Source organism: Corvus moneduloides, chromosome 16, assembly GCF_009650955.1.
Source record: "Corvus moneduloides isolate bCorMon1 chromosome 16, bCorMon1.pri, whole genome shotgun sequence".
In the NCBI taxonomy this organism is placed as follows: domain Eukaryota; kingdom Metazoa; phylum Chordata; class Aves; order Passeriformes; family Corvidae; genus Corvus; species Corvus moneduloides.
This window is the reverse complement of record NC_045491.1, coordinates 15,211,874-15,238,905: the sequence shown is the minus strand read 5'-3', so window position 1 is coordinate 15,238,905 and position 27,032 is coordinate 15,211,874. Positions and strand designations below refer to the sequence as shown.

Here is a 27,032-nt window from a genome sequence, read left to right as displayed (position 1 = left end):
TTTTACTTTACGTCCCCTCCCGGCCGGGGCCGGGCTCACCGGGGCCGTGAGGCGGGAAGCGGTGGCCGGGCCGCCGCCGCTTTCCCCGGTGCGCGGCCGCCCCTGGTGGCCGCGGCCCGCCCGCTTCGTGCCAGGTTCGCCTCAGGAGGCGCCGCCGCCCGGTCGGGGAGAGGTTCAGGCTGTTCTCTCGGGGCGAGGAGCAACAGCGCTCAGACCCCTCGGCTCCGCCAACGGGACCGGAGGAGCCCCCCGAGCCCATGAGGGGAATGAGAAGATGGAGGGCGGGCGGGAACGGTCTCTGTGACAACCGGTGGCGGGAACCCCTGCGCATGCGTGGATAGCGTGAGGGCCCTGTCAATGTCCCGCCGGCCGGGCCTGCGCATGCGCACCGCGCCCGCAGCGAACCGAGCGACACGGCTGGCGCCCCGCGCATGCGCTCCGGCCGCGCACCGGGGCTCCCCGCCGTGGCGGTGGGGCGCGGGCAGGGCCGCCAGCCCGGGCCGCGGCGGACAGGTCGGTGGGCACGGCAGGGCCGCGGCGGCGGGACCTGCCCGGGCTGGGGTGGGTGGGCGGGCGGGAAAGAAGCACAAGGGCGGCGGGCGGGCAGGAGCGACGTCATGACGCCGGCGCTGTCAGCGCGACGCGGCGCCACCTGGTGGCGGGGAGGCGATGGCGTTGGACCCGGGGGCTGGCCTCGTCCCAGGATTTACGTCACTGGTATTGCGTCAGCGGCGTTGCGTCATCCGTGACATCATCGCGTTAGGCGCGGACCCTGTGTGGGGCTGAGGGGAGCCCAGGCCGTAGCCCTCGGGGCCCGCGCGGGGCCGGCTGGAGCTCAGCCCCGGACAGCAGCTGGGGACAAACGGTGCTGAAAGATGAAGCTCCATCTTTGGTGTTAGTGTAGCATCAAAGGCAGAAATTCAGGCATACAGCAGAGGCAGAGTTGTTCAGGGTAAGGAGACGAGGATGTTAGAGTTTTAAACAGCTGCTCCACTGCCAGCTGGTAGGATTCGTTGAAGACGTTTAACGTGTCCAGCTTCAAAGCAAACTTCTTTCTAGCAGTGTTACCAGGGAAAGCAATTCTGATGCATTTGTCTCTGCTTCATGAAGCAACGTGGAATTTTATCTGTTGTTTCCAGGCTCAGGGGCACAAGGAGCAGCATATTCAGAAGGGCGAAGAAGGACTCTGGACAAGAGCCTGGAGCCACAGCACAAGGGGGGATGGCTCACCACTGGCAGAGGGCAGGGTTAAAGGGGATATTGGGAAGGAATTGTTCCCTGTGAGGGTGGGGAGGCCCTGGCACAGGGTGCCCAGAGAAGCTGTGGCTGCTCCTGGATCCCTGGAAGAGTCCAAGGCCAGGCTGGATGGGGCTTGGAGCAGTCTGGGATAGTGGAAGGTGTCCCTGCCCATGGCAGGGGGTGGGAATGAGATGAGCCTTAAGGTGTCTTCCAGCCCCAACCATTCCGTGATTCTGTGGTGTGGGCCTGCCTTGAAGGGAGGCAGTGTCAGCTGCTTTACTGACAACACTTGGTCCCTGAACCTGCAGACACACAGGTGTTTATTTTAACCATGCAGGTTTTAGATAAAGCCAGAATTACAGCTGGGCAAAACCAGTTTGACTCCAGTAAAGTCCAAAGGCAGTGACATTGGCTGTTGCTCAGTCTGTTGGCTCTGTATGAACTCTCAAAAATCACAGATTGGGTACAGCCCCTGTTTTGTCTACACAAAGAGGCCCTTACATGTTCGGCTTTTGTATCCGCTTAAAATCCTGTTCTTCATCTCTTTCCTGGTCCCTCCTTTCCCCTTTGATTTTGGTGCTTGGATTAGAACAATTATCTGGACGCCAGTACGGGTGTGTCAGAGGCAAACTGGAAACAGAAGGTGAAAGAATTGTTACCATAAGCTTTACATTTGGAAGAAAATGGAAAATGGACCTCAAGTTCTTTTGCCCTTTTGCTTTTCCCGCTGGGTCAGTTTTCATTACATGCAGAGTGTTGTGGGGTTCACTGTAGCTCTTGTGTGTGATTTCAGCTGAGAAGAGAGCAAGTTATTCATTGTTACAAATTAATGAAGTGTTAGTGTAAAAGGTGCATTATCAGATCACCTGAAGAAATCTGTGATGAGTTTGGTTACCTTTTCAAAGGGAGCATCTTCCTATTTTAGAGAAATCAAGATACTTTGTTTAATTTCACTTTATATTTGGCTTCAACATAGTCACAAATCAGAAGACAGGATTTTTGGGAAAAAAATCAGTAGGACTGACCTTGTTTTAGGTGAATGTGCCCTTCAGAATAACACTGTCATCTTGGAAAGGAATGGCTTGAATATTCAACATGGGAGCGTCCTTCTCTTTATTTTCATTTTTTCATTAATTATTCAGTTCATTTTCTTGCCACAGGTATCACTGACTGCTCTGTTCTTGATCTACAAAATAACAGAATTGGTTGACATGGTCACAATTATCCCTGTTGGGGTGGAGTCAGGCACCTGGGAAGAGGCCACATTGTGGTTTGGAGGAATGATGGGCTGTCCAATGGTTCCCTTTTTTGACAGCTTGATCCTGCTGGTTGGTGTCTCTCCCAGCTCATTTCCTAAGGTAAAGAACAGAAAAACAGGGCAGGCAGAGAGTTAATCTCTGTGGGGTAGCACTAGAAACGTAAGTGCTCAATGACAGCTGTTTGCAGCTTCATTTTGAAACTTACCTAGCTACATTTTAATAATTTTAAATGCCTTGTATTGATTTTGTAGGATTTTAATTAATCATTTTGTCCCTTGATACTCCTTTAGTAGTTTATAGGAAAATTACCCCTCTGATAACACAGAGAGCTCTCATCAAATAGGTATTAGCTGAGTGTAGGTCTGGATTTTTATAAACTGTGTTGATTTGGCTTAATTTTATGATCCCTCTGTGTTCATCAATTCCCATATAAGCCATTTCTTTATCAGCTTGGTGTTGAGCTCAGTCTGCAAGATGGGTGTTTACTTCCCTAATTGTCCTTTTTGAAAAATCACAGTGACTTCTGCTTGCAAATGGTCCGATTCTGTTGACAGAAACACCTTCAGCAGCTGCTTTTCAATGTGCTTTGCATTGCTCCTAAACTGGGCTGCTTTCCAGCATCATCAGGGGATGAATATTATAGAAATATTTAGTATTTGCAGGATTAACAGTTCCACGGTTTGATGTAGTGGCCTTGGTAGGTTTTTTTTCTTGGTTTTCATGTACACCAAAAAAGATCTTTTTTGAAAGTCCTTAACTTTTTCTGACAAGGTAATTTTACCTCCTGCTTTTAATACATTGCATTGTTTATATTCTTTATTTATATTCAGAATCCAGTTCCATCACCATGATATTATTTTACATCTTGGTTTTTATTATCACTCTGATTATTTTTCTTTCTCTGAAAACCAACTGAGTTTTTATTAAGTATTGTTCTTTATTGACTTTTAGGGCCTCTACCAAAATGTTTTTCTTCAGTCCTTAACATCAATTTTATTATTCTCTTAAAATTAATAGCTTGTTGTTGATGTTTTCATCACCAGCTGCTTCTCTTTGTGATTTATGTGTTACTGTGTTTGCATACAACCAGGAGTATTTGCACCTGAGTGACCGTTAGTTTTTATTTGTCTCTGCACTTCCCCTTTATCCTTCCAGAGGACGTATAGAGTGAATTTTCTATTCTGAGGACGTGTTGGTAGAGGGGCACTTTGTTGTGTAAGTAATGATTTAAAATTCTGTCTGGATTGTGATTATTTTTTTAGTGGCTGTGAAATGCTTTGAAGTGTTTTGCCATATGAACAGGGTGCTGGCAGGGGGAGGTGTAGCTCTGGACAGAGATGTGAGGACTGAAGGGATATCAGGTAGGGAAGTGGGTGGTGCCAGACAGACACGGATGCTGATCCCTGCTAAGATTGCTCCTTGGAATCTCAGTATGATTTTCCTACCTATCATTCCCTTGCTTATAGAGATTTGAATTAATTTCTCATTTCCTATTTTCCACATCTGGTTTTGTTACCCTTTTCTGGCACAGGGAAGCTGGCAGAGACCAGAACAAGAAAATTGTACCTTCTTTGGATTCCTGTTTTGCACTTAGATTTGTTCTCTCCTCACAGAACAAGCCCTGCTGTCCTCAGTGTTAAAGTTTTTGCACTTCTGCAAGCACAGAGACACTGTACAGATGCAGTGTCATGTCTTTGTAAAGTAGTGGTAAAGGTGTTGGTTAGTGCAGGAACCTGCAGAGAACAGGCTCTGGTGAAGAATCCTTAAAAGGATGGAAGATAATGTGCTTTTTCGGAAGTCACACCGTTGACAAGTAGGTTCTTCTCCATCAGGAACCTGTAGGAAGGTTTTTTGTAACAGGATTTGGTCTGGAAGAATCCCTAGGGACCTCCTTCTGGTGTGGTTGCCAGAAAAAACACTGCAGAAATTCTTTCCTTTCGCAGTATTTGGTCTGGCTTGACTGGAAGTTTTGTCACTAACCCTCATATCTTTGGCTGCAGCTTCCACAAAAGGAGAAGGTGGTGATGAAACTTCTAATGCCAACCCAACATGGTGCATCCCATCATCCTGCTGCTGCCAGCACTCCATAATTAGTGGTCCGGGGTCATCCAGGCCCTGGCAATTAGCTAATTTCTGAAGACTGAGGTGAAGCTGGAGGTGGGGGTGGGGGAGAAAGGTGGCCTCCTTTGGACTCACTCCAGCAGGTCCTTGTCCTTCCTGTGCTGGGGACTACAGACAATAATTCAGGTTTTGTTGTTGCCTCACTTTCTAGTGTTAAATAATCCCATTTCCCTTAGCGTTTCTTGAGAAATACAAGAGATTGCTTCCAAGGCACTTTCCTGGTTTTGAAAGTATAAAGTGAATTTTTCTTTAAAGATGAGGAATTGAGGAGGAGATGTCCTGAGGCACCACTGTGGTGCTCGGGAGGGGAGAAGGTATCTGCTGTGTGCAAGCTGTTGAGGCCTGCCTAGTGCTGATGGACTGTTGTAGCCACGGTGATGACATATTCTTGGAGACTGAAATGGCAGGAGAATTGTTCCTGGAACAGACAGACAGTGTAAAGCAGCAAGTGAGCAGGCCCAAATGTTGTGTATTTGAGAGCTCAGAAGAGAGAATGTCAAACTGGACTGCTGGTGGAAAAACGCTTTCAGGGGTTAAAAGAGAGGCTGCTCTGAAAGTGGGAGGATAACAGATCTTTTACCTGTTTGGGTTTTTTTAAGGGTTTTATGATTTAACTAAGTAATTGCAAGGCAATAAATACAAGGCATGTAATAGGTGCATATTTTTAAATCATAAAATCACAGAATTATTTGAGTTGGAAGGGACTTGAAAGATCATCCAGTTCCACCCCCCTGCCTTGGGCAGGGACACCTTCCACTATCCCAGCTTGCTCCAAGTCCTGTCCAACCTGGTCTTGAACACTTCCAGGGATAGGGCAACCTGTGCCAGGGCCTCATCACCCTCACAGGGAAAGATTTTCTTCCCCATATCCCATCTAATCCTACTCCCTGGCAGTAGGAAGCCATTGCCCCTTGTCCTGTCACTCCAGGCCCTTGTCCAAAGTCCCTCTCCATCTTTTTTGTAGGCTCCCATCAGGTACCTGTTGAACTGGTAGAAACGATAATCAAGAGCAGTCAGGACAAAATACACTAAATCCATGCTTTTCCCTCCATTTTCCAGGTTCTGTCTTTCGTTCTTACTGGTCCTGCTTTGTACCATTTTGCTGATCCACGTTTACTTGAAAGGCACAGCTGGGCTATAGATTTGGCATCTCAGTGAATAGGTAAGTGCTGCTAATTATTTTATTTGTGATTTGTTGAGTTTTAAGATCTTCCAAAATGAATTGAATATTATACTGACAGAAATGATTTTCAAAGCCATTACCTTTTGCGCTCAGTAGACTGGTGCCAAAGCTGGTTGTTAGGGGCAGCAATAGCAGCAGCTTCAGAAATATTGAGATGTTGAATAAATCAGGAACCTGCAAATGCAGGTCTGGACAGGGAGGAGTAATATAGATAAATTCTTAGTTTTGCATCATAGGTGTGTCTGATCTGATCTGCCTGGGACACTGAACATTGATAGCAAATGGAAAAGTGCTGATCTGTTTCGCAGTTTAATATCAGGAACTCACCATAAATAATCCAGCAGTACAGCTGTGTCTGAGGCATTTAAAGCCATGTAGGATGTTAAGATTTGGGACTTCTCCACATGCTGTCTCCTCCTTAAAAGAAAAAGGTCAATTTACAGTTATAATTACACCAGTGTTCTGTCCAGGAAAAGTAAATTTATGAACTTTGATTTCTCCCTAAGAGAAAATTACTCCAAGATTCACAGCAAAATCTTCTGCAGGTTTGGGAGCCTGAGTTTAAAATAAATAAATCCATTAACATCTGCAATTGCTTATAGGAAAGGCTGACCCATGGAAGTGTGTAACCAGCATTCCTCAGCCTCTCATGTCTGCAGCCAAGCCATTTGAGAAAACAATCTCCCATGTGTTTTTCCTGCTTTTTGAGTCTTTCTGTGTCCAGAGCTTTACTGGAGTAACTGGACTACAGCTGCTGCCATTCCAAGTGAAACACTCTGGTTTAGGTTTGAAAGAAGTAGTTTTGGGAGGAATATAAAACCCCTGGTAAAATAGCCAGCACCATCATGAACTCAGGACTAGGAAGAAGAGGACAATGAAAACATGTAAGAATAGAGCTCTAGTTTTAATGTTGCCTGAGAGTTGATGGCATTTCCATCTGGATATTGTACCCAGCGCTGTTCCAGGTAATCCCTGCCTAGTACTGCTGTTCTTGCTGCAGCTGAAAAGATTAAGAAATTCGTTTAAAAATGCTATTTATTTAGTCTGTTTACCTCGTGTGTGTGACAGCAGTCTGTGAAACATGGTCAGTGTCATGGTTTATTGAGTACTCAGGGGAAGAATTCAGCAGGAGCAGGAGGGCTAATCCTGAGTGAGCAACTGTGGAAGACAAGAGGAGAGAAAAGCTGAACATGTTTAATGGAATCATTCTCTGACTTGTCCTAAAACCCCTTCTGAAATGCCACAACTCCATTAATTTACTTCTCAAAATGAGGTTGGCCTCTCCTCTCTGGAACTGTAGTGTCTCAAAGCAGAGTTTAACACTCCAGAGTCACTGCTTGAGCTGAAGGATGGGGGTTTTTCCTGCTGCATTTGCTGGTCTTGTGCTATGTAAGTAGGAATGTGTATAACAAAAGGACAGAGCTGTGTATAACAAAAATCCAGAGCTCCAAGACAAAAGCCTACCCCGTATCAGATACCTGTTTTAAAATCTTTCCTCTCCTTTGCTAGCGTGGCTTGGGCATATCTGTAGTACAATTACAGGGACAGTGTTTGGGGTCAATATGTGCTGTTTCTAATCTTAGTACTTCATGCAAATTCTCTTCTCCTTCAGCAATTTACACCTTGTCCCACAGTGCATCTGCCTGTACCATCCTGCATGACCACCTGCTTTTGTTTCTCTGTTTAAGGGCTTTCATAAGTGTCTCTCTGAAGCTCTGTAGCTTATCATGATGATCTTACACATGCTCTGCACCAACTGAGGTGCCTAACTTATGGTCCAGAGTCTTCTGAAGAACCAGCTTGTGAAAGCAGGTGAGGTCCTTGGAGAGAAAACATGCTTTGCTGAATGTGAATTAACTGTGGAAGAATGAACTGTTGGAAGTGCCCACTCTGTCTGGTGACCTCATTGGAGCCTGGAGAATGGACATCTCTGAGGTGCTGGAAGGGCTGATGCAAATCTGAACTGATTCTGGTGTTTCCCCCTGCCCTCCAGTCCTCACAGTGTTCTTAGGCCACAGTGTTACTGCAAAGCCAATGGATGAACAGGACAATGATTTTAAGGAATTGTGGGCAAACATTTTGAGTAGGGCAAAGAAAAAGGCTGGGGATGCTGAGGCAACAAAGAGAGTTCAGGACTGGCCAAAGAGCACCACAACACGAAGCAAATTAAGAAGAGGCAAAGCTGCTGCTAAGAGCCAAACCCATCATCACTTACCAGCAGTGAAGGAGATAAACTTGCCTCAAGATTTGGGTCCGAAGGATCAAACGTTGGTACAAGAAGAAGATGGCGATGCTGCAGCCTGCAGTGGTGAGACTGCACAGGGAGATGGAGCAAGGAGCCCTCTCCCTGCCAGCCAACTGAGCACAGAGAGCACTGAGTGTAGCCAGAGGCCTCTGACAGGTGAGTGAACTGAAATAGTTCAAACAGAAGATAGGCAAGGACTGAAAGGACTCTGTAGCTCAGTGAAGGTCTTGAGAAATCCATCTGGAGGGGACACAGTAGCACTGTTGGAAGCAGGCTTGCGCCTTACAGGGGTTTGATCTAGGAGTGTGTTCTGTGCTGCAGGCAGGCAGAAGATGTCCCTCAGTAAGGTGAAGCCTCAGCACAATGTGATTTCTTGGCCAGTCATTATTCACTGATTTTTGCAGTATCAGAGCTGAGAAAAACACTCTCAGATCATCTTGAAGCAAGCTCCGAGTATAGTGTGGTGCTTTTTTACTCAATGCTTCATTGTATGGTGACATATTGTCACTGGATGTTGTCAAGGGTAAAAAAAACCATGAATGAGTTAGGAAAGGTATTGGATTAGTTCATAAAGGATTAGTCCTTCAGTAGCTGTTAAACATGATGACCAGAATGCAGTCACCAGTGATGGAAGTCCTTATACTGATAAATTAGGTCAGTCAGGATTGGGACATTGTGTGGTTGGAATGCTGGGAGAGCAGGGCTGTGGGACTGCCTTCCATGTCCCTGCTGGAGACCTTCATGCAAGACTTCCTTAATATTCCTCCCTGTAAAAAGGATACAAAGGTATCTAAACACCTCTGCAGCACAGAAGCTGGATGTTGTTATTGTGGTTATCAGGTATAAAGTCCTGTAATAGTTACACAAATTGTTCACTTCTCTAAGAATGGCTGTGCAGAACTGGGCCTGGCCCAGGCTGCTGTCGGGGAAGGGCCTCCCAGCAGCTCTCAGTGTGTGTTTAAAGCCACCTGGTAAAACTGGTGTTTTCTCCCCCTCTAGCAAATCCTCTGAGTGGCTGTTCCCAGACTACCTTACCCCTCCTTCCCGCTACTCCTCCAGGAACCTGCTCTTCACCCACCCCAAAGGTGCGGGTGGCAGAGCTGGTGGTGGAGAGAATGCAGCAGTTCAAGAGGGTGGCACCTGAGCAGCTGAAACACAGCTTGGATGGGAGCGTGCCAAAGGCTGCAGCCAGCAGGGATTTCCCTGCCAGGAGCCAGGAGCAGAACCCTCCTGAGGATGGTATGTTTCTCCTCTTGGCTCTGGTGTGTGCAGAATGAGTGGCTGGTGAGAATGGTTGCCTGAGGAGCAGTCCTGGATCCCAGGGCTTTGTTCCTGGCTGGCCTAGTGGCTTGGTACAAATCACTCCAGATCCCTGAGAAAACATTGTTAAAAGATTATCCATACTTTTTTTCCAACTCTTCTCTAAGGCTGAGCTAACCTCATGTAAATTCTAGAAGAATAATTGTCTTTTGGAAACAGGTTGAAATTCCAACAGTATCAGTGAATGTGATCATCCTTCCCTTGGGACAGTGTTAGGCAGCTCCTAGGTATCCTCCGTCTTTGGTACATCTCCAGGCACTCTCTAAGGTGATATGTTCTGTGTTGATAAATTTAATTCACAGCAATTTTACTGTGGTTGGTTCTTTATAGATCAAGTCCCTGTTGGTTCTGTATGGACATGAAAATCTGCTGTGTTATACATTTTATGTATAAAATTCCATATTCTCCCCAGAAACTTCAGCCAAAACTGTCCCTTCACTGTCCCTGACATGTGATGCACTGTGAGCAAATTGTCACCTCCTGCTCCTGGGCTGGTACAGTCTTGGAGTGTTGGAAAGGAGCAGGTTGTACCTTTCCTGGTGAGAGATCAGGTGTGAAGATGCAAGAGAAAGCTTGCCATAAATTTTTGTATGTCTAGTTTAATAAGCTAATAATGACAAGTGTAACAGTTTCTCACCTTCCATAAGGATTTAGTTTTCCATCTTAGATCATTTCTGCCTTCTTTGCCAGATACCCACCATCTCCCATCTGTGGAACACGACAGTGCTCTGGCTTTGGCTCTTCAGCAGGAATCCAAGGACGAAGCCCTGGCAAGCCTGGAGGATGCAGGCTTGTTCTTCTGTCAGATCTGCCAGAAGGATCTCACAGCCATGAACACGCTGCGACGGGAGCAGCACGTCAACAGGTGAAGCACCAGCCAGATCTGTCTTTTCTGTCCAGTCCCCCATGGACTCCTCACTCAGCCCAGCCATGGAAGAATGTGGGATTCTGCTTAATGGCCTTGACCTTTATGGCTTGAATTAACAAATCATTTTAATGTGAAAGCAGAGGCTGATTGTCTTGCCCTTCAGGGCTTCTGCATGTGTGTGGCCAGGCCAAATCTGCTTTCATCAGCAGTGTGGCAGAGGAGCTGCCATTGTAAAGGAACTTGGTGATCTTAAAGGTCTTTTCCAACCTTAATGATTCCGTTAGTGATGAGTCCCTAATGCAAATTTTGAGATCTACTGATTTCAGCCAACAAAGTCTTTGCTCTGTTTTGCTAAAATTCATCTAAGGACATCCAGTATGTCATTGTATTTTAGCTGTTTTCTGAGGGAAATGTGACACTACTCAGAGAGATGACTCAATTGAAATTACTGCCCTTCATTTAACCATTTCCTTAGTGGTAAATATCAAACACAATATATTATGTACAGACAGCTCTTTGGAAATTAAAACTCTGCGCTCTTCTGTTACTTTTCAGAAACAACACATTTGAATGATTGTAAATTCTTAATTCAAGCACTTCCAGAAGGCAGGAGTGATGTAAATTGTTCAGTCCTACATCATGTTACCGAGTGGCTGCCATTGATCAGGCTTGTTTGCACCTGCAGCTTTCCAGGTGTTACTGTTGTTTCTGTTTTCAGCCATTTTGTGCTGCTTGAGAGGACAGAAGCTGTAAAACAGTGACAGTGTTTGACAGCTAGAAATGCTTTCTGGGAAGTCAGGCTTTCTGAACTATAAACATGTAATCATATGTTGAGATTACAAGGTTATATTAGCCAGGGATTTTTTGATAGCAGCCTTCATCCCAAGAGTGAAGCTGTAGGTGGATAGATGCACCGACACACCAGTAATCACCAGTGCTGAATGGTCTTAGCACAGCCCTGTGTGTGTCATTACCTAATCAGGGAGTGACTTTTGTGATAGGTCCTGCAGATCCAGGATTTCACACCCTGAATCTCTTTGGAGAGAACAGAAAGAGAACAAGTACAAATTTTTACATAGTTGTGGCCTGCCGGAAATTATTTGAAGTTCATCATGCTGCACTCTGGAGTGTGGTGTCAATTCAGCTGCTCCCTTTTCTGTTGACAGGGGTTTATAAATTAGGTGGAATGTTTGAATGGGTGCAGGAAGAGGGATTAGGTGATGGACACACATGAAGTGTGTTGTTCAAGAGAGGCTGTGGAGTCCTTATTCCTAGAGGTGTTCAAGGCAAGGCTGGAGTAACCTGGTCTGGTGGAAAGTGTCCCTGCCCATGGGAGGGGAGGTGGATCAAGATGGCCTTTAAGGTCCTTTCCAACCCAAACCATTGTGGCATTCTATGATTCTAAAGTTATTCACTGCACTTGCCTTTGAGCAATACGTTTTTAATATGCCTCTGAGACCATTATCTCTATGTAACTGTTCCCTGTTGTGTTCATCACAACATGGCCACATAATGCTTGTTTCTTTAGTGGATGTCCATGGCTGTTACTGGTATTAGAAGTGATTGTGCTTTTTATTATTATTATTTTTGTTGTTGTTATTATTATTATTATATTAATGACTTAAGTCCTAGCACGGACCCTTTAAAATCTCCATAGGTAAGCTTTGCCATTGTCTCCCAGGTGTCTGGATGAGATGGAAGAAGCACAGATGTCATCCTCCAGCAAACCAGTGGTCCCTGAATGTCCCATCTGTGGGAAGCAGTTCCAAACCTCACAGAGCCGAGTCAGTCACCTGAAGCGCTGTGCTGTGGAGATGGATGTGCCTCCTAATCTGCTTCTTCAGGCAGTGCAGTTGCAGGTGGCCACGCTTGGTGATGCAGCTCTTCAGTGTCCCAGGTAAGCTGGTAGGAAAAAAAAAAAGATGCTTGTTGCTTACTTTGGCCTGAGAGATGTTGGAGGTGGGGATGAACAGTAAATGCAAGGCTGACTCACACACTGGGCAAGCCCTGAGCTCAGAGCAGGTCATGTAGAGCCATGGCCCAGTACCAGGTGAGGAGGATGTGACAGTCAGTTGGAGAAATAATCTTAATTTCCCTCAGAAGAGGTCAGGTGGTGGATGACTTTAAAAGCCAGCAGGCAAGAGCAAAATGGGGAGTAAATAACCTTCCAGTGGTTTGTCAGAATGGTTTCTAGTCTGTGAGGCAGTCGCTCAGTAAAGCAAAATGGTGTGTTTGAGCTTACTGAGCAAACCACAGAGTAGGAGTGTGGAGCCTTCCTTGGGACCTGTGGTGCCAGGACAGCCTCAGCTCCTCAGCTCATGGCTGTCCTGGGAATGTCCTTTCACCCTGAGCCAAAGTAGAAGCAGGTGTGGTGTTTTGCAGTGTGCTTGGTACAGAGCTGCTCGCTTGGATTTGAGCAGAATCTTCAGAGTGCAGCAAGTGGTGCCTGAGTGAATTTGTAGAGGAGCTCGTGAAGTCCTTTTGTGCCAAGGAAGGACCATTGCCTGTTCCTGTGGAAGCAGAGGGATGGGAAAGCATTTTCTGGTGATCTGGTTTTCTCCTGCTTCAACTTGTTTGTTCCCTTTTGGTAGAAAAAATCGTTCAAGGTAGAGATAGCAGATGCTTACATCCCAAAATAAGACTTCTCTAAATTACTCTAAGTTCCATGAATGATGAGAAATCATTTGCTCTCTGCTAGGAAAGAAAGTACTGAATGCTTCTTATTATGCTTGACATGGGAATCTCTCTGAGTAAATGGAGCAGCTGCTCTGGAGTGCTCAGTGTTTGTTGTCTCTGATCCAGTCACATTAACTGGGGCTTCCTGCTGCATTCTTGGATTTCAGCAATCAGCCCAGCAGGGCAAAGCGGAAAGGCCCCTCCAACGAGGACTTGAGGAAAACACAGAAGAGGGCCAAAATGGAGCTTAAGGATGAAGATTTGCAGGTTGCCATGGCAATGTCACGCTCTCTGTTGGAGCAAGAAAAGCAGGAACAAGCAAAATCAGTTACAAATGTGAAACCAGTGGCTGCTTTCCCAATCAAATGGAAGCCAGGATCAGGTATGTGTTACAGCAAGTTAGTGTCTGAGGCTGTGCTATGCAGGAGTAACGTGGCTGCTCTCCACCAAAACTTCCCTGTTGGATACAGGAGGGATGACAGCCCTGTTTCTGGTTTATTTAAGCTGTCAGAGCTTCAACAATATGCAGTATCCACATGCAGTTAAGAACGGCTGCAGGATGTCCATGGTTTTGGGAATCTTGTGCTTTTTTTCATTGGTTTGTTATTTTGAATCTGTAAAATAGTCTTAAGCTGTTGTTTCTTGTAAACTGTGGAAGTGAGGAGAAATAACATGAAAATATGATTGTTATTTCTCCTGCAGTAGATTTTTTCCTATTCTTCTTGCTGCAGCCTGGATTAATGCAGCTTTTTCAGTGTTATCTCATATCATTTTGTCCTTTCTGCAGTGCCGTGTATGTCCAGTACATGCTGCTGAGCAGGTGCCTCGCTATGTCAGAGTGCAGAAGGGCTTAGAAAGGCAGACAACTGCCAAGGGAGAGGGTTGAGAGCTGTACAGAGGGGAGACTTGACTCTTCATAACCCTGCTCAGGTCTCCTCCTGCCCATAGGTACTCCCAGTTGGATCTGGGGTTGGGCATTAGTAAGGCAAAGGTAGTAAGATACAGGATTTCCTAATGAAGGCTGCCTAGTGTTTGTGTGAGCTGTGGTTTGATGTCATCCATGACCAGAACACAAGATAAGGATTCCTTCATAGGTGTGTTGGTGGTTTTTCCTCCCTTTGTTGTGCAGCACTGCCATACAGTGTTGGAGGTTAGGATTTTCTTTTTTTCCTTTTTCTTTCAGGGAATTTTGTCCCATCTGTTGCCTAAGACATGATAAGGACCGGTACTTAAGAGACAAAAGAAGTGGCCAGGGTGGAAGGAAGGGTGCAGCTGGCTACTATCTTAGCTGAGGGCTTTTCTCTTGGGAAGGGCAGAGATACCCGAGATTTTGGCTGGGGGGTGAGGGGCTGGGCTCAGCTCCTGGCTCGTTCTCGGCATCGGAGGGGAACGGTCGAGTTGCTGCTACCGCGGGGAGAATTTGCTGCCACCGCGGAGTCCAGCCCTGTACTGCTTCTTCCTTACCGTGGATGAGCGGCCGTTGAATTGGGACCTTATTAACCCCCGATCTGACGGGAAAGGACCCTCACCATCTACTCGGGTGCCTCAGGGGAAAAACCCGGCCCCCCGAACCCCACCCTCTTCCCGGAGGGCGCGTCTCCCGGCTGCTGCTGCCCAGCCCCACTGCTTTCTGCTGCTGCGGCCTCGGGCTTTTTTGCTACAGCACCCCGTGTCTGCCCGACTTTCCCCGCAGCTCCTGCTACGGCATATATATGTAAAGAACTGTTATTCCTTTCCCCATATCTTTGCCTGAAAGCCCCGTAATTTCAAAGTTACAATAATTTAGAGGGGAGGAGGGGTCACGTTTTCCATTCCAAGGGAGGTTCCCGCCTTCCTTGGCAGACACCTATCTTTCAAACCAAGATACACAGGCAGCGTTCCATAGGGCTGGGAGGCTGCATGACTACCAGTGCTTTCCATAATGATCAGATTTAGTGGACATGGGAAGGCCCCCAGAATGCAGCAGACCAGTGTGAGGAGGAGTCACTCTTCTCCAGAGTTCGTTTCTCCCGTAAGGGCTATCTGAGGTTTTGGACTACCTGCACAATCTTAAGAGTTGTGTTCTCATGCCTTTCGGTCGACTCTGATTACAGTGCTGAAGAAACTGCTGTGTTGATCTCCTCTGCCTTGTGTGTTCAGCTGTTTATTTATTTGGATTCCTTTTTTTTTTAAAGAGAAAAAAAGGCGTAGAAAAGGTGCCAGTGCCCCTCCACCACTGCTGCTCCAGGACCCAGAGAAGGCCCACAAGAGGATCCAGGAGCGAGTAGCTATGATGCTGACAGAAGAGGTGGAATTCCCTCCCACCCCTCAGCTGCCCATTAGTAGGATTTTGGAAGATGAATCTGGAAAAGCAGCCTGGCTCATGCCACTGTCCAAAGCCAAGGACTGCTTTTTATGGAAGATCAGTGCTCTGACAGGACCCTGTGACCCTGGATCATTCTACACTGCAGACTTAACCCCTCCAATTGAACCCTGGAAGCCTGTGCAGGTGGGGTGCTCTGTTGTCCTTGCTCTGATATGTGTGTGCCCTAGTTCTTGATACTTGCCCTGTATCCCTTCTGTTTCCTCATTTGGAATGTGAACCAGTGATCCCCTCTCTCTACACACTTGCTGTCCGTGACCTTTTCTCCCCTGGTCTTACACAGTCAGGTTTGAGGATCTTGAACAGTCAGGTTTGAGGATCTTGAGCTTTCATTTCTGCCTTTTGGAAAGGAGAAGAAGGCTCATGTTACCATGGTTTTTGAGCTTTCAGAAAATGAAAGGGTTGGAAACAGAGAGTACTGAGTAAAGGGACCCCATCCTGCTCATTATGCCGTTAGTTTGTCCATATTTACAGCAGCCTGACTCTTGTTTTTGTACTTGGCACTTCTCTCTGGTCATTTCTATTGTGAGTGTTGCCCATGTTGCACTCAGCAAGGATTGGGGGGAAAAGTTTAAACTGAAACTTGATATTTGCTAGCACAGAGAAGGTGGGAATGCCTGGAGTTATACAGCCAAGCGTTTGCACTCAGCCTTTCCCTGTGCATCCCACTGCCTCCTGGTGCATGTGAGCTTTGAACCAGGTCTCAGTTCCACTCTTTCATTTTGTTTCCACCTGGATCTGCTTCTTCCAGTGCTCTGTATTTTTATAAAAAGTGCCCACAGGAGCAGACAAAGCTCTTTCAGTCTCCTTTCTCCAAGGAGGATATCCCTTCTCTTTCTTCCCTCTTTCTTCTCTTGAAGTATTTGCTGCTCCTGTTCAGAAACTACTGTGCATATGTAGGTGCTTTATTTAATGCTTCTTCCCTAGTCAAAGCCCAGTGTTTCTCTGGCCTGTTGCAGGTTGAGGCTGGAGAGGAGGGACTCCCTTCTAGGACGTTTTGAGCTTTCATTCAAGCCAAAAACTGCCAGAAAAGTTTAAAAATAAAAAGCAGGAATGTTTTTAAAATCATGGCAGGAGTGTGTTTTTCCTCTGATTCTTTCCATTCACAGAAATGGCTGGACCATTTTTACTTAGAAATAAACAAGCAAAATTATTTTTTGGGAAACGAAGACCAAACCTGGAAAATACCCACTCCAAGGTGAAAGTTTGATTTAGTTACATGTAACTGCAAAAACATTTCAGAACTCAGAACAGAAGCACCTGGAGAGCTTCAGCTGTGACTTTTGCCAGGAACTCCAGCTATAATGAAGTATTTAGATGTTGGATTGGGAGCATTTCCCCCATCCTTTCTCCCTGCTTGGCAGTTGCCTGCACAGACATGCTCCTGGAGAAACCAACTTTTCTGCATTTTCTGTTCTAGTTTTCTTTCTTCTGTTCAGAGCTGTCTTATCTCTGGAGATTCCTTCATAAAACTGCAGAGAGCTGTTCCTCAGAATCCCCTGTACCTGGGCAATGCTCTGTGATCCTTCATAGATGTTTCAGGAGTATGAAGTAGAGACCATACTCTGAGCTTTGCAAACACACAAAACAAGACCTAATTTATTGGTGTCTTTTCTTCCTCCTCATTTGATCAGAACAAGCCAGAGAACCTCCAGCCACCAATGGGGTCTCACCAGCCAGAAGTATCCCAGAAAACTCAGCCTGACCTCAGTTCTCAGGAACCCATTTGCACAAAGGTTGGAGGCCAAACTTCTGATGAATCCAAAGCAGGCCCCAGAGGAGATGGGCAGCTTTTGTCCCCGAGCCAGAAGGACATTCAGACCCTGCAGGACCTTGTGGAGTTGGCCAAGGAAGGACTCACCCTTACTCAATGGAACCTTGACACTGGCCATGTTCAGGCAGCAGAGCAGCCAGGTGAGTTCTGGCAGCTTTGTGAGCCCTGCCCCTGATTCCTTGAGCTACACAGAGCCAGACTTAGGCTGGGCTGAGTCAGAGAGCCATGGCAGCACCCACAGGTTGTTGGTGTTTATCCAAGAGGTGATGTTGTGGGGGCACTTTTTCCTCCTGTAAGATTTAGATACAATCAACCTGATATTTCTGAAATTATTCATAAATCCCAGCTTTTAAGAGAACTCCTGGACTGCAGATACTAAATTTTATTTTAAAATTAAAGATATCAAAGTATTTTCTGCTAGGAAAGAGCCTGGATGTGTTCAACAGTTAGAACAAAATCTTCATTCCTTCTTATCTTGGGCATACAAGAAAGCTGGAGAGGGACTTTTCACAAGGATATATAGGACAAGGGGGATCGGCTTCAAACCAAAGGAGCATTTATTTAGATTAGATACTGGGAAGAAATTTTTCCCTATGAGGGTGGGGAGGCCCTGGCACAGGGTGCCCAGAGCAGCTGTGGCTGCCCCTGGATCCCTGGCAGTGTCCAAGGCCAGGTTGGACGGGGCTTGGAGCAAGCTGGGATAGTGGAAGTTGTCCCTGCCCATGGCAGGGGGTGGGACTGGATGGGCTTTAAAGTCCTTTCCAACCCAAACCAGTCTGTAATTCTGTGGTTCTGCCTGGACAGCCTTTCTGTTGTGTGCACTGTCTTTTCAGGTCTTGAGACAGTCGGATGAGAGAGATGTACAAGAGGGATGATTTTGTGTTGGACATCAATTACACAAACCTGAAGTTAATCTATGCCTACACAGGGTTGAAAAAATACAACACCTGGAATTCCTTTGTGGGCAACTCTAATGTCCCCAGTCACAGTTGCAAATGGTGCACAACTGCATATTTCAAGGGCAGTGGTACCCCTTAAAGTGCTCTGGCTCTTCAGCAGAATCTATTGTGTCTCCTGTTCATCTGTGAACAAGAACATGGTTACTAAGCTCACCTGTCTGCATTTGCACTTGGATATAATATTCCTCATTCCCCCTGCTAAACTGGAGCAAATGGTCCCTGGCTCTTTAATGTATATAAATAACAGTGGAATGGTGCTTAGGAACCCTCAGCCTGGCACAACCCAGAGCCAAACCTTGCAAAAAGGCATGAGGGAGAGAATGAGCCTTCAGCCCAGCCAGCCTGGTCATAGCAGCTGTCACAGCAAGGATCCTGTTAGGAGTTCTTAGATCATTCTGTCTCACAAGGAAGTTGTATGTGATTTGTGATGTGCATTTTCTTCCCTGAGGAGAAGAACTGACTCCCAGTGATCCTCCACATAGTGGCTTTGTGCCCCCATCCAAGGAGAAGAGCCTTCTCAGGAGCAGCAGTAAAAGAGTAAGGATAACCATTTTTTCCACTCTTTATAGATTCATCTATAACAATAAAAAAAAGCTGTTGCATTTGTGCAATTCAAAAAAGTGTGGAATATTTCCCATTCCTTTCTGTGGAAACAAAGGTGACTGAGGATTCATCGTGGGCACAGGTGAGATCAGCACACCTGGGGTGTTCCATCGATGCCCACAAGAGCCTGGGGATTTTTCAGTACTTGTCTTACCTGATGGGAGATGATTTAAATGCCAGGGAACAGAAGGCCAAGCTGAGCAGGTTAGAGAATTGTGTTGTAGCACTGAGTGTGGGGTTAGGAACCAGGGATGCAGCTGCAGCATGTTATGCAATACACTGCTTTAATGCCCAGGTTATCCAGGAGAAAACTGGCTGCAGCCCAGGAGAGACAGAGCTGCTGGTGCTCCCTCTGGGCTCACACACCAGCCAGAGCTCCTTCCTCTTCTGGCACCTTCCTCCCCACTCTGTCCTGCAGTGGGAGAGGGAATTCTTGCAAGGACTGCTTGGCTTGTACTAAGTCCTGGCATAAAAGCCTGGTAGGTGATGTGGAATGCTGCAGGAGCCATGGAAGATGAGCAGATTTTGCTACTAATTGAGCTTTTAAAGGGTTTGGTATAGAAAACCCCCAGTTGTGGGAACACAGAGGATCTTGTTTGAAAATCAGTGTGTGCTCTGTGGTGACTGAGAAACGCAGCCTAGTAAGTCACAGATGATTTTTTTATCAAGCCTGTATTGTTCTGTAGATCTCATGTTACCCCACATACCACAGAGGATGTGGTATGAAAGTATAATCAGTTTTATTCAATTGAAGTTCACACAGAATAAAACTAATTCATTTTCTTACCAAGGTCATTTACTTTATCTGATGAAACTTACTATCTTTTGTTTGATAGTAAATAATCATGCCTTGAAAGGAAGTACATTTTGGTACTGGATAAATTTTGGTGCTCTGACAACATACTTTCATATTGTACTTGAAGGATTAAGATACTCCTAAAAGGAGACAATTCCTTGAGGTGGAAATCAGTATTAAACTTGAGCATCCCAGCTACTTGGTACAGAAACTCTAGGTATTCTTGGGAAGTATTAAAAAAAATTATCCTTAGCAGGAAAGTCTTGCTTTGTTTTTCTGTTAAACCAGAGGCCTTTAGCAGTACAGAAACTATTCTCACACTGTTGTTGAAACTCAGTTGCTCCCAACAAAACCAGTATGGTCACTTTTTCAGAGTCTGTTTGATTCCATTATAGTTTTCCTGAGCAAGTGTAGTGTTGTTGAAGAGCTGGATTGCCAATGGGAGAGATTTGTGCTTTAGGTGAGCACAGTGTAACCATGTAGAGCAAATGCACCCATTGCATTGGTAACAGATCCCCTGTGCTGAAGACCCTTGGTCACATCAGTGGGCTCCAGTCTCAGTGGCCTCCTCAGTGTTCTGGTGTGTTCTCAAACACACAGCTCGTACCTGCTCAGAGCTGTCTTCTGGCCAGTTTCTTTGCCTTGCACAGAGAATGGAGCAGCCAGGAGATTTCTGGCCTTGTTTAATTTCCCTATTCTTGATTGATAATTTTAGCATCAGCAGGAAAGCTGTTCTGGGCTCGCTGCCTGGAACGTCACATTGGGAGCCTGTGTTTGCTGGCAGCCCCAGAGCTGCCTTGCAGGTAGCCCACCTGCCAAGAATAAGAAAGCAAGAAGAATCAGTTTAGTTTCCAGACTGAGTTTCCTGTCTTCCCTTTGGAGGTCAGTCCACAGCACTGCCACAACAGGCAGAATGTTGCCTAGCCCACCTATGAAGGCTGGGAGAAGCATTCCAGTGTGTGCTGCTAATTCCCGCTGGCTGGAGCTAGTCGAAAGGTTGGCTCTCCACAGCCCACTGCTAATGTAGAAACCTGCTAAGAAAATAAAGAGCTGTGTTGTTCCAGGTGGAACTGCATCTCCTGCAGATGTTTCCTGGAATAAAACTTGCAATTCCTCAGCTCTGCAGTAGGTTTGAAAAGCACAAGGTCAGTGATCAGGGTGTTAACCATAAACTGGTTTCCATGTGCAGTCAGGCAGTCTCTCAACCCAGCCATGAGCTGAGGGTGTTTCACACTTCCCTGAAGCACTCCAGGGCCACCCCCAGAGCTGCAACACTAGGAGGGATCTGAGTCTTGAGAAGATTGCCTGGGAGCAGCTCCAGAGGAGCTGTCTTGCCATCCTTGCTCTCTTTGGCAGCATACCCCAAGCCTGACCTTGCCATCACCATAACCAGCTACAGGTAATTCAGCCCTCCCCAAAATTCTAGCAAGGGGTTCTGGAATGATAATAAAAGTTGTGTTTCTTTTTTAAAATGGAGTGGAATTTTCAAAAGAAGTTTCAGTAGCATGCTCATAAATTCCTTTGAACTGGATGCCTACATTAGTTTTATTCTGTCGGGGCGCCGTGTTGCAGAGCTGCTCTTCTCAGCTGTCATTGCCAGACAGTGAAAAGAGGTAAGAAAGGCTCATTACCCCCTCCTGAGTCATCCTCTTTCCTTTTACCCTAATTATAATGAATTGAGTTCAAGTCTGTGGAAATGGAAGTTACAGTTGCTTCAAATTGTGGTGGGAAGCAGTAGATGATGAGGCCAGCCATAGGCTGTGGTAGACCACAGCAGGAAACACGTGGTGAGATCTGAGGGTGATAATGTGTTGTGACACAAGTACAGAAGAATACAACACAACTGCCCTTTCTCCACAATGAGCAGGCTGTGAAAAAGTAGAGGAAAACAAAGCAGGAATGTCTGTTAGACTTACCTGCTTGTCCTGTGGAAGACCCGAAGTTCATAAAGCTGGTGATTATCTTCAGGAGGCAGAGGTGGTGTTTCCAGGCTGGGGCCCCCAGCGCAGCAGTGCTGATAAACTGGGTTAGTCCCTTCTTATTTTTTCAGGGAAAGTGTTTGACAGCTGTAACCTAACACCTGTCTTTGTGTTCCTTCTGTGTCCTAGTCCTCTCTCAGGTTGCTGGCTCAAGATTTCGGTGCCATGGTCAACAACCCCCACCTGAGTGATGTCCAGTTCCAGGTGGACAGCGGGGACATCCTCTATGCCCACCTGTTCGTGTTGTACGCGCGGTGTCCGGTGGCGGCTCAGGCTGTGAGTGCTGCTGGCATTCCTTCTGCTCCTGGGTAGGAGAGCCCAGGCTGCCCCCTCCCACAGCCAGCCAGTGCCCCAAACCAGCACAGAGCACTGCTGGGCTTAATGGCAACTGCCTCAGGACCTGCAGTGGTTTTTCAGCTTAGGGAAACCGGAATAAATCCTGACAACGTGGTGAAAGATGTACTGCTTTATCCAGGGAGGCTATGGGGAGTCAAGGATCCTTGCACTGCACCCATGAGCAATGAGGGAAGCTTCCCAAGTGCTTCTCGCTCTTGAATTTGTTCCTGTGCAAGCACAGACTGCCTTGTCCATCTTGGTGTGTCCTGCCTGTCACCCAGGCTGGGAAATGTGAGCAGGGAGTAGGAAGATTCTGGGGAAGTACTTTAAAAAAATCTACGCAGACGTTTTGTTGCTCTTGCCTTGGAGGTACCTGCACTGCCTGTGCTTTTTGCAAGGCTAGTGAAGGAGTTCTTATGTTCCCAGAGCATTTTAGGTTGAATAGCTCCCAGCCTGCTCCTATGCAGCTTCCAGGTAAATTCAAAACAGACCAGAGGAAGCTCATGCAGAGAGATGTAGATAACTCTGGAAATTGTGCTCTGGGAAGTAATTTGATTGCAAAACTAAGTGGTGAACTCTAAGGTCACCTTTGATATGTGTGACTAAGGCAAGTAGTTAAAAAGTTAACAGCTACAGGTCAGGAAGGACATGGCCTCTTCCATAGGGAGCTCTTGTAACTGCCTCACCTTGGCATCCTGGCCCCAGGGTAGGGCATGGGCAAACGGAAGGAGCTGATGGGAACAAGGATGAATGTAGATGTTGTGTTGCTTTATTAGCAAACAGACTTTGCTTTCTCTGCCCCAGGTACACAGCGAGGGGTTGGTGGTGGAGGAGGATGGGGCTGCGCCGACGCACCGGGTGCTGCTGAACGACGTGTCGGCCGAGGCTGTGGCTGCCTTCCTGAGGTACCTCTATGCTGCTGACACCAACTTCCCTGCTGGGCTGCGGCCCCAGCTGCAGGCTCTGGCTGCCAGGTGTGTACCCTGAGCATGTTTTGGATCCCCTCAGGCTTTCAGCCACACAGACCCCAGTTTGAGATCTTGCGTTGCAGTTTTAGCGGCTTACAAATTCCATGGTGCTCTGCTACGTCTTAAATGAAACTTGCACGTAAGGACATCCTGCCCTCAGCTTTTCCACCTGTATGAGAGTTTCTATGTTCAGTATATGCTCAGCAGACTTTGGCTGAGAGTTTTGTCTCAGGATGGCTGTTGGCAGCTGATGTTGAAGATGATGAGCACAACTTCTAAATGTGATTCTCACTTTATCTGAACAACCCTTACAAAATGTATTGGATGCTCAGACTTTAATGTGTTGTGTCAGCCATGCTCCAGTTGTGGTCCTAGCCATGCACTAAGAGCTTGAAACAGGAGCAGTTGCTGAGGTATGCCAGGGAGATGGCTGGGGCTTGCCAAGTGTATGTAGAGAGGTGCCCTGTCACTCCAAAAAGCCAGGAATCTTGCACATGGCAGATACTATCCAGCCTCAGCCATTCCATGGGACTTTCCCATTGCCAAAGGGATTTAGTGTAGTCAGTCTCAAGCACAGAAAAGGAAGAATGTGCCTGATACTTTCATGTGAGTGACAGCTGGAAAAGGGTATTTGGAATTTTAGGAGTACACTGGATTTTGTCCATCTTAGGAAACTGAACTCACCATCCTCACGTGAATTCCTTACAAAGCTCACAAAAGTGATCTGACAGCCAAATGGTGAAGAAATACTGGAGGAGGAAATACTAATTACATCCTTGTTACTAGAATTGTTACTATTGTATCCTTGCAGGTTTGGTGTGAGGGAACTGATGGCAGAGTGTGAAAACAACAATGGAGAGAGCCAGGTGTCCTCCGGAGTGGATTCAGAAGATGATCTTATCTCTGTGAGGGATGAAGAAGATTGTGAGGACAGAGCTGAGAACTTCCAAGACCTCTTGAAGTCAGTGTGGGTGGGTGAAGATGAGGAAGAAGTAGCTATGCTGAACCCTGAGTGCCAGAAGGAAGATGATAGTGAGGTGGGAGAACAAGAGCTGGAGGAAATCTATGAGTTTGCTGCAACTCAGAGAAAGATGGCTCAGGGTGAAAGAGAGGTGAGCAAGGCAACATGCTGCAGCATCAGCAGCAACACCAAGGCAGCCCAAGGTACAAACCAGCAATCTGAGGAGGAAGAGGTAAAGAGACCTGAATCTGCTTCAGTAAGCAACAGCCTCAAAGGTCTGAGGGATGGCAACAGTGTGGAAAGATCTGAATGTCACTTGTCTGCACAAGAAGAGAAGATGCAGAATATAAATAGGTGCAAGAGCATGAATGATCCAGAGGCCACTATTGTGCCTCACCACAGTGAACCTCAGCAATGGGATGGAGCAGCCCATGGTGCTAATGAAGGAGGGGCTGTTGGGGGATGTAAGGATGTGAAGGATTCCAAGTCACCTCAGGTCTCACATGACAAGGCAGATCACTGTGGAGAGCAGTTTCCTGGTTTCCAGGGTGGTACTGATATAAATGACAGCTATGAACGTTTGTTTTCTGCCTCTCAGGGGGATCACTGTGAGCCTTCCCCGGTGAAAGAAGTTACCAAAGAATCAGGAAAGTCCCCTAGTGAAAAACATGTTGGTCTCAATGATTCTCTTCTGTTCAGCAAGTCACAAAAAGACTGCTCTCCGTGTAAGAATGGCTTTTGTGTCCCTTATGTGTCCCTTTTTCCTGCTCTTGGCTCTTCACCTGCATCTCCAAAATCAGAGGGAAACTTTGCCAGGGAACATATGTCAACACCAGAGCAAAACAAAAAGGAAAAATCATTCCCATCTGATGAAATACACTCCCAGAAAGCCGAGGAGCCTGGTGCTGCATCAAGAAACGAGATCACAGTTTCTCCAGCTGAGCTTCCTCACAGCGAATCAAACAAGCACGCACATGTTCCAGTGTTGTCATCACCAGGCAGGACTCAGGATGCTGCAGCTCAGGGGATCAAGGAGGGTGATGTTATTGTTTTATCTTCTTCTGATGATGAAATGGAGTTACAACAAGGCAAGAAGTTGCCAGAATCTGACTCTGCTCTGAAGAAAACTGAAATCCCTGGGCTCCTGAGGTGTACAGATGTAGAACAAAGTCCTGAGATACCAAAACCTGACCATAACTCATCAGTCCCTGAAACAGAGCAGAGATCAACCCAGGTCTCATGTGGCAATACAGACACAGTGTGTGTAAGTGGTGATGTAAAGGTGTCCCCTGAATTTCCTCGCAGCAGACAAACAGGTGCTTGTACAGAAATCAAACAGAGTCCAAACCCGAGCCCTGGGAAAAGGCTCAGTGACGAACTGTCTCCAGGCACAGACTGCTCCTGGCTCGTGCCAGGAACACCAGTTCTGAGCAAAAGCAGAAGCTTCTCAACACAGACTCAGGTCACAAGTATTAATTCTTTAAAGGGTCCAGAATCTAAACTCAGCACAAAGAATGTAGCAGCAGGTAATAGTAACCATGAAATGACTGGAAAGTTAATAAAAGATCATGAAACAATGTTGTCAGACAAACATTTGCCTATGGAGAACTCAGCCAATGGGAGGAGCCCACCCCGCAGCCCAGCAGCAGAATCCTTTTCCAAGAGCTCCCTCCCAGTTTCTCCAGTGGATCCAGTTCTCTTCTCCCCTGGCCACACGAACACAGAAGGCAAATGTGCCAATATCTCAGGTTTACCCACACCAGTGCCTCCGTTCCAGGAGCAGCCACTGGAAGATAAAACAAACATCAGTGTGGTTGAGCTGGAGGACAGTGACAGGGAAGTAAGTCTGCCTTCTCTGGGGAGCAGTGTCCTGCTGTGTGCGGAGCCCCCAATCCCTGTTGATGACTGCTGGCATGTTGAGTATCTGTCACCAGTCAGAGGTGATGGCCACAACTCCGGCCAGGTCAGCCATGCAAAGACCAGCATGGCCAGCAGCCCCAGCCCTGGCTCTTGGCATGAGCAGGAGGAGAGCCCAGTCCAAGTGCAGGGAATTAAGGGCAGCACCCCTCTCCAAGGAAGTCCTGCTTGCAGGAGAACGACTTTGCACTGCCCTGAGAAGAGTCCTATTGAGCCATGTTCATCAGTGGGCAGCAGAGCCAGTTACCTGGACTCCAAAATCTGGGATGACTGGAATGGAGAAGAGAAGGAAGATGAACTTCCAGAGATTCTTCCTCTGTCTCAGAGGTTGGCAGCTGCAGCAGGGGCCTGTCAGTCAGATCCTGTCAAGACTCCTGGTGAGAGCTTGTATTGATACTACATTTATTAGGCTAGGTTAAACTGGTTTTATTTTAATGCTTATCTTACCTGTAGTTCACTTGACACACCGAAAGAGTCTTTGGGCCTTCTGATGCAAAACATTTGGCAGGGCCAGGCACAAAGAAGGTGCAGTCATTTGCTGTGGGAAGGAGCCTGTCTAAATGTGGGATGCCTGGAGTGTAGCCACATGTTTCATTGTCACCAGTCCGTTGGTAGTGACAGTACTCCTTGCAGAAGCTGTGGGTACTTGGAGAGGGAAAAGCCAACCAAAACAGTACAAAACACAGGCTCCAGCCTGCTTGCCAGCAGGTTGATGTCATTGATGTCATTGTATCCAATTAAATATATTATTAAATATGCCATACTAAATTATTAGTTTAAGGGGTGATTAGAACATGATATGTGAGACTGGCTGTGCTTGACAGTATCAGTAAACTGGTATCATTAAATCAGTATCTAACTCCAGACCCCAATAGCTTGATTTGCTCAGCTTTTTTATGCATCAAGTCTCTGTTATGAAATGTCCTTCCTGGGAGAAGGACCACTGCACAGAATTCAGTAAACATGGTTGTAACTGCTTTCTAAATGTTGCCTGTTCTAACAAAGCCCTGACTGGCCTCATTTTCAGATGTGACATATGTCCCAGTTTAAACTGTTTTCTGATGTAAAGTCAACGAAAACGAAATATCCTAATTAAGGGGGGGAAAAAAAAGTGTTGACTGTTCTGTCCAATGTGAAGCTGAGTAATAACTAAAACAGCTTGTAAGGAAGTAGTTGCTATTAAACGATTATTAGATAATATTAGATTTCTGCCACTAAGAGGAGAAATTAGCAGCCATTTAAAGTCCTTTCTGTACTGATTCTCATCACAGTAATTTCATTCTGCTGCAGAACCTTCCTGTCAAGAGAACAACAGGTCCCCCAGCACTCCAGTGACACCCATGCCAGCTTATTCCATCATGGAGACCCCACAGCTGAAGAAGGAGCTGAGCAGGTGAGCATTACCTCCCCCAGGATGGCTCTTTACAAGAGGAACCTGCTGGCAGGTAGTGTGAAAGAAGGGGAAC

The 27,032-nt window shown here is 46.6% G+C and overlaps 1 protein-coding gene across 6 annotated transcripts in view; it reads left to right on the top strand.

Annotated features, from left to right (window-relative positions):
* Positions 1-426: 426 nt before the first annotated feature.
* SLX4 (SLX4 structure-specific endonuclease subunit) overlaps positions 427-27,032 on the top strand; it is a 29,276-nt gene continuing 2,670 nt past the window's right edge. Inside the window, exons 1-14 of one of the 6 annotated variants that reach the window (XM_032126431.1) lie at positions 427-513; positions 5,679-5,781; positions 7,491-8,203; positions 9,047-9,286; positions 10,058-10,232; positions 11,917-12,132; positions 13,079-13,293; positions 15,086-15,399; positions 16,908-17,187; positions 18,461-18,543; positions 21,514-21,660; positions 22,525-22,694; positions 23,500-25,943; positions 26,857-26,959. In XM_032126431.1, coding sequence (XP_031982322.1) covers positions 7,837-8,203; positions 9,047-9,286; positions 10,058-10,232; positions 11,917-12,132; positions 13,079-13,293; positions 15,086-15,399; positions 16,908-17,187; positions 18,461-18,543; positions 21,514-21,660; positions 22,525-22,694; positions 23,500-25,943; positions 26,857-26,959 — 4,754 coding nt within the window. In that variant the 5' untranslated portion in view covers positions 427-513; positions 5,679-5,781; positions 7,491-7,836. Of the gene's footprint in view, positions 514-818; positions 953-1,358; positions 2,598-5,421; positions 5,595-5,678; positions 5,782-7,490; positions 8,204-9,046; positions 9,287-10,057; positions 10,233-11,916; positions 12,133-13,078; positions 13,294-15,085; positions 15,400-16,907; positions 17,188-18,454; positions 18,544-21,513; positions 21,661-22,524; positions 22,695-23,499; positions 25,944-26,856; positions 26,960-27,032 lie in introns of those variants that run through there. The other 5 variants (XM_032126427.1, XM_032126429.1, XM_032126430.1 and 2 more) reach the window with 5 other exon arrangements.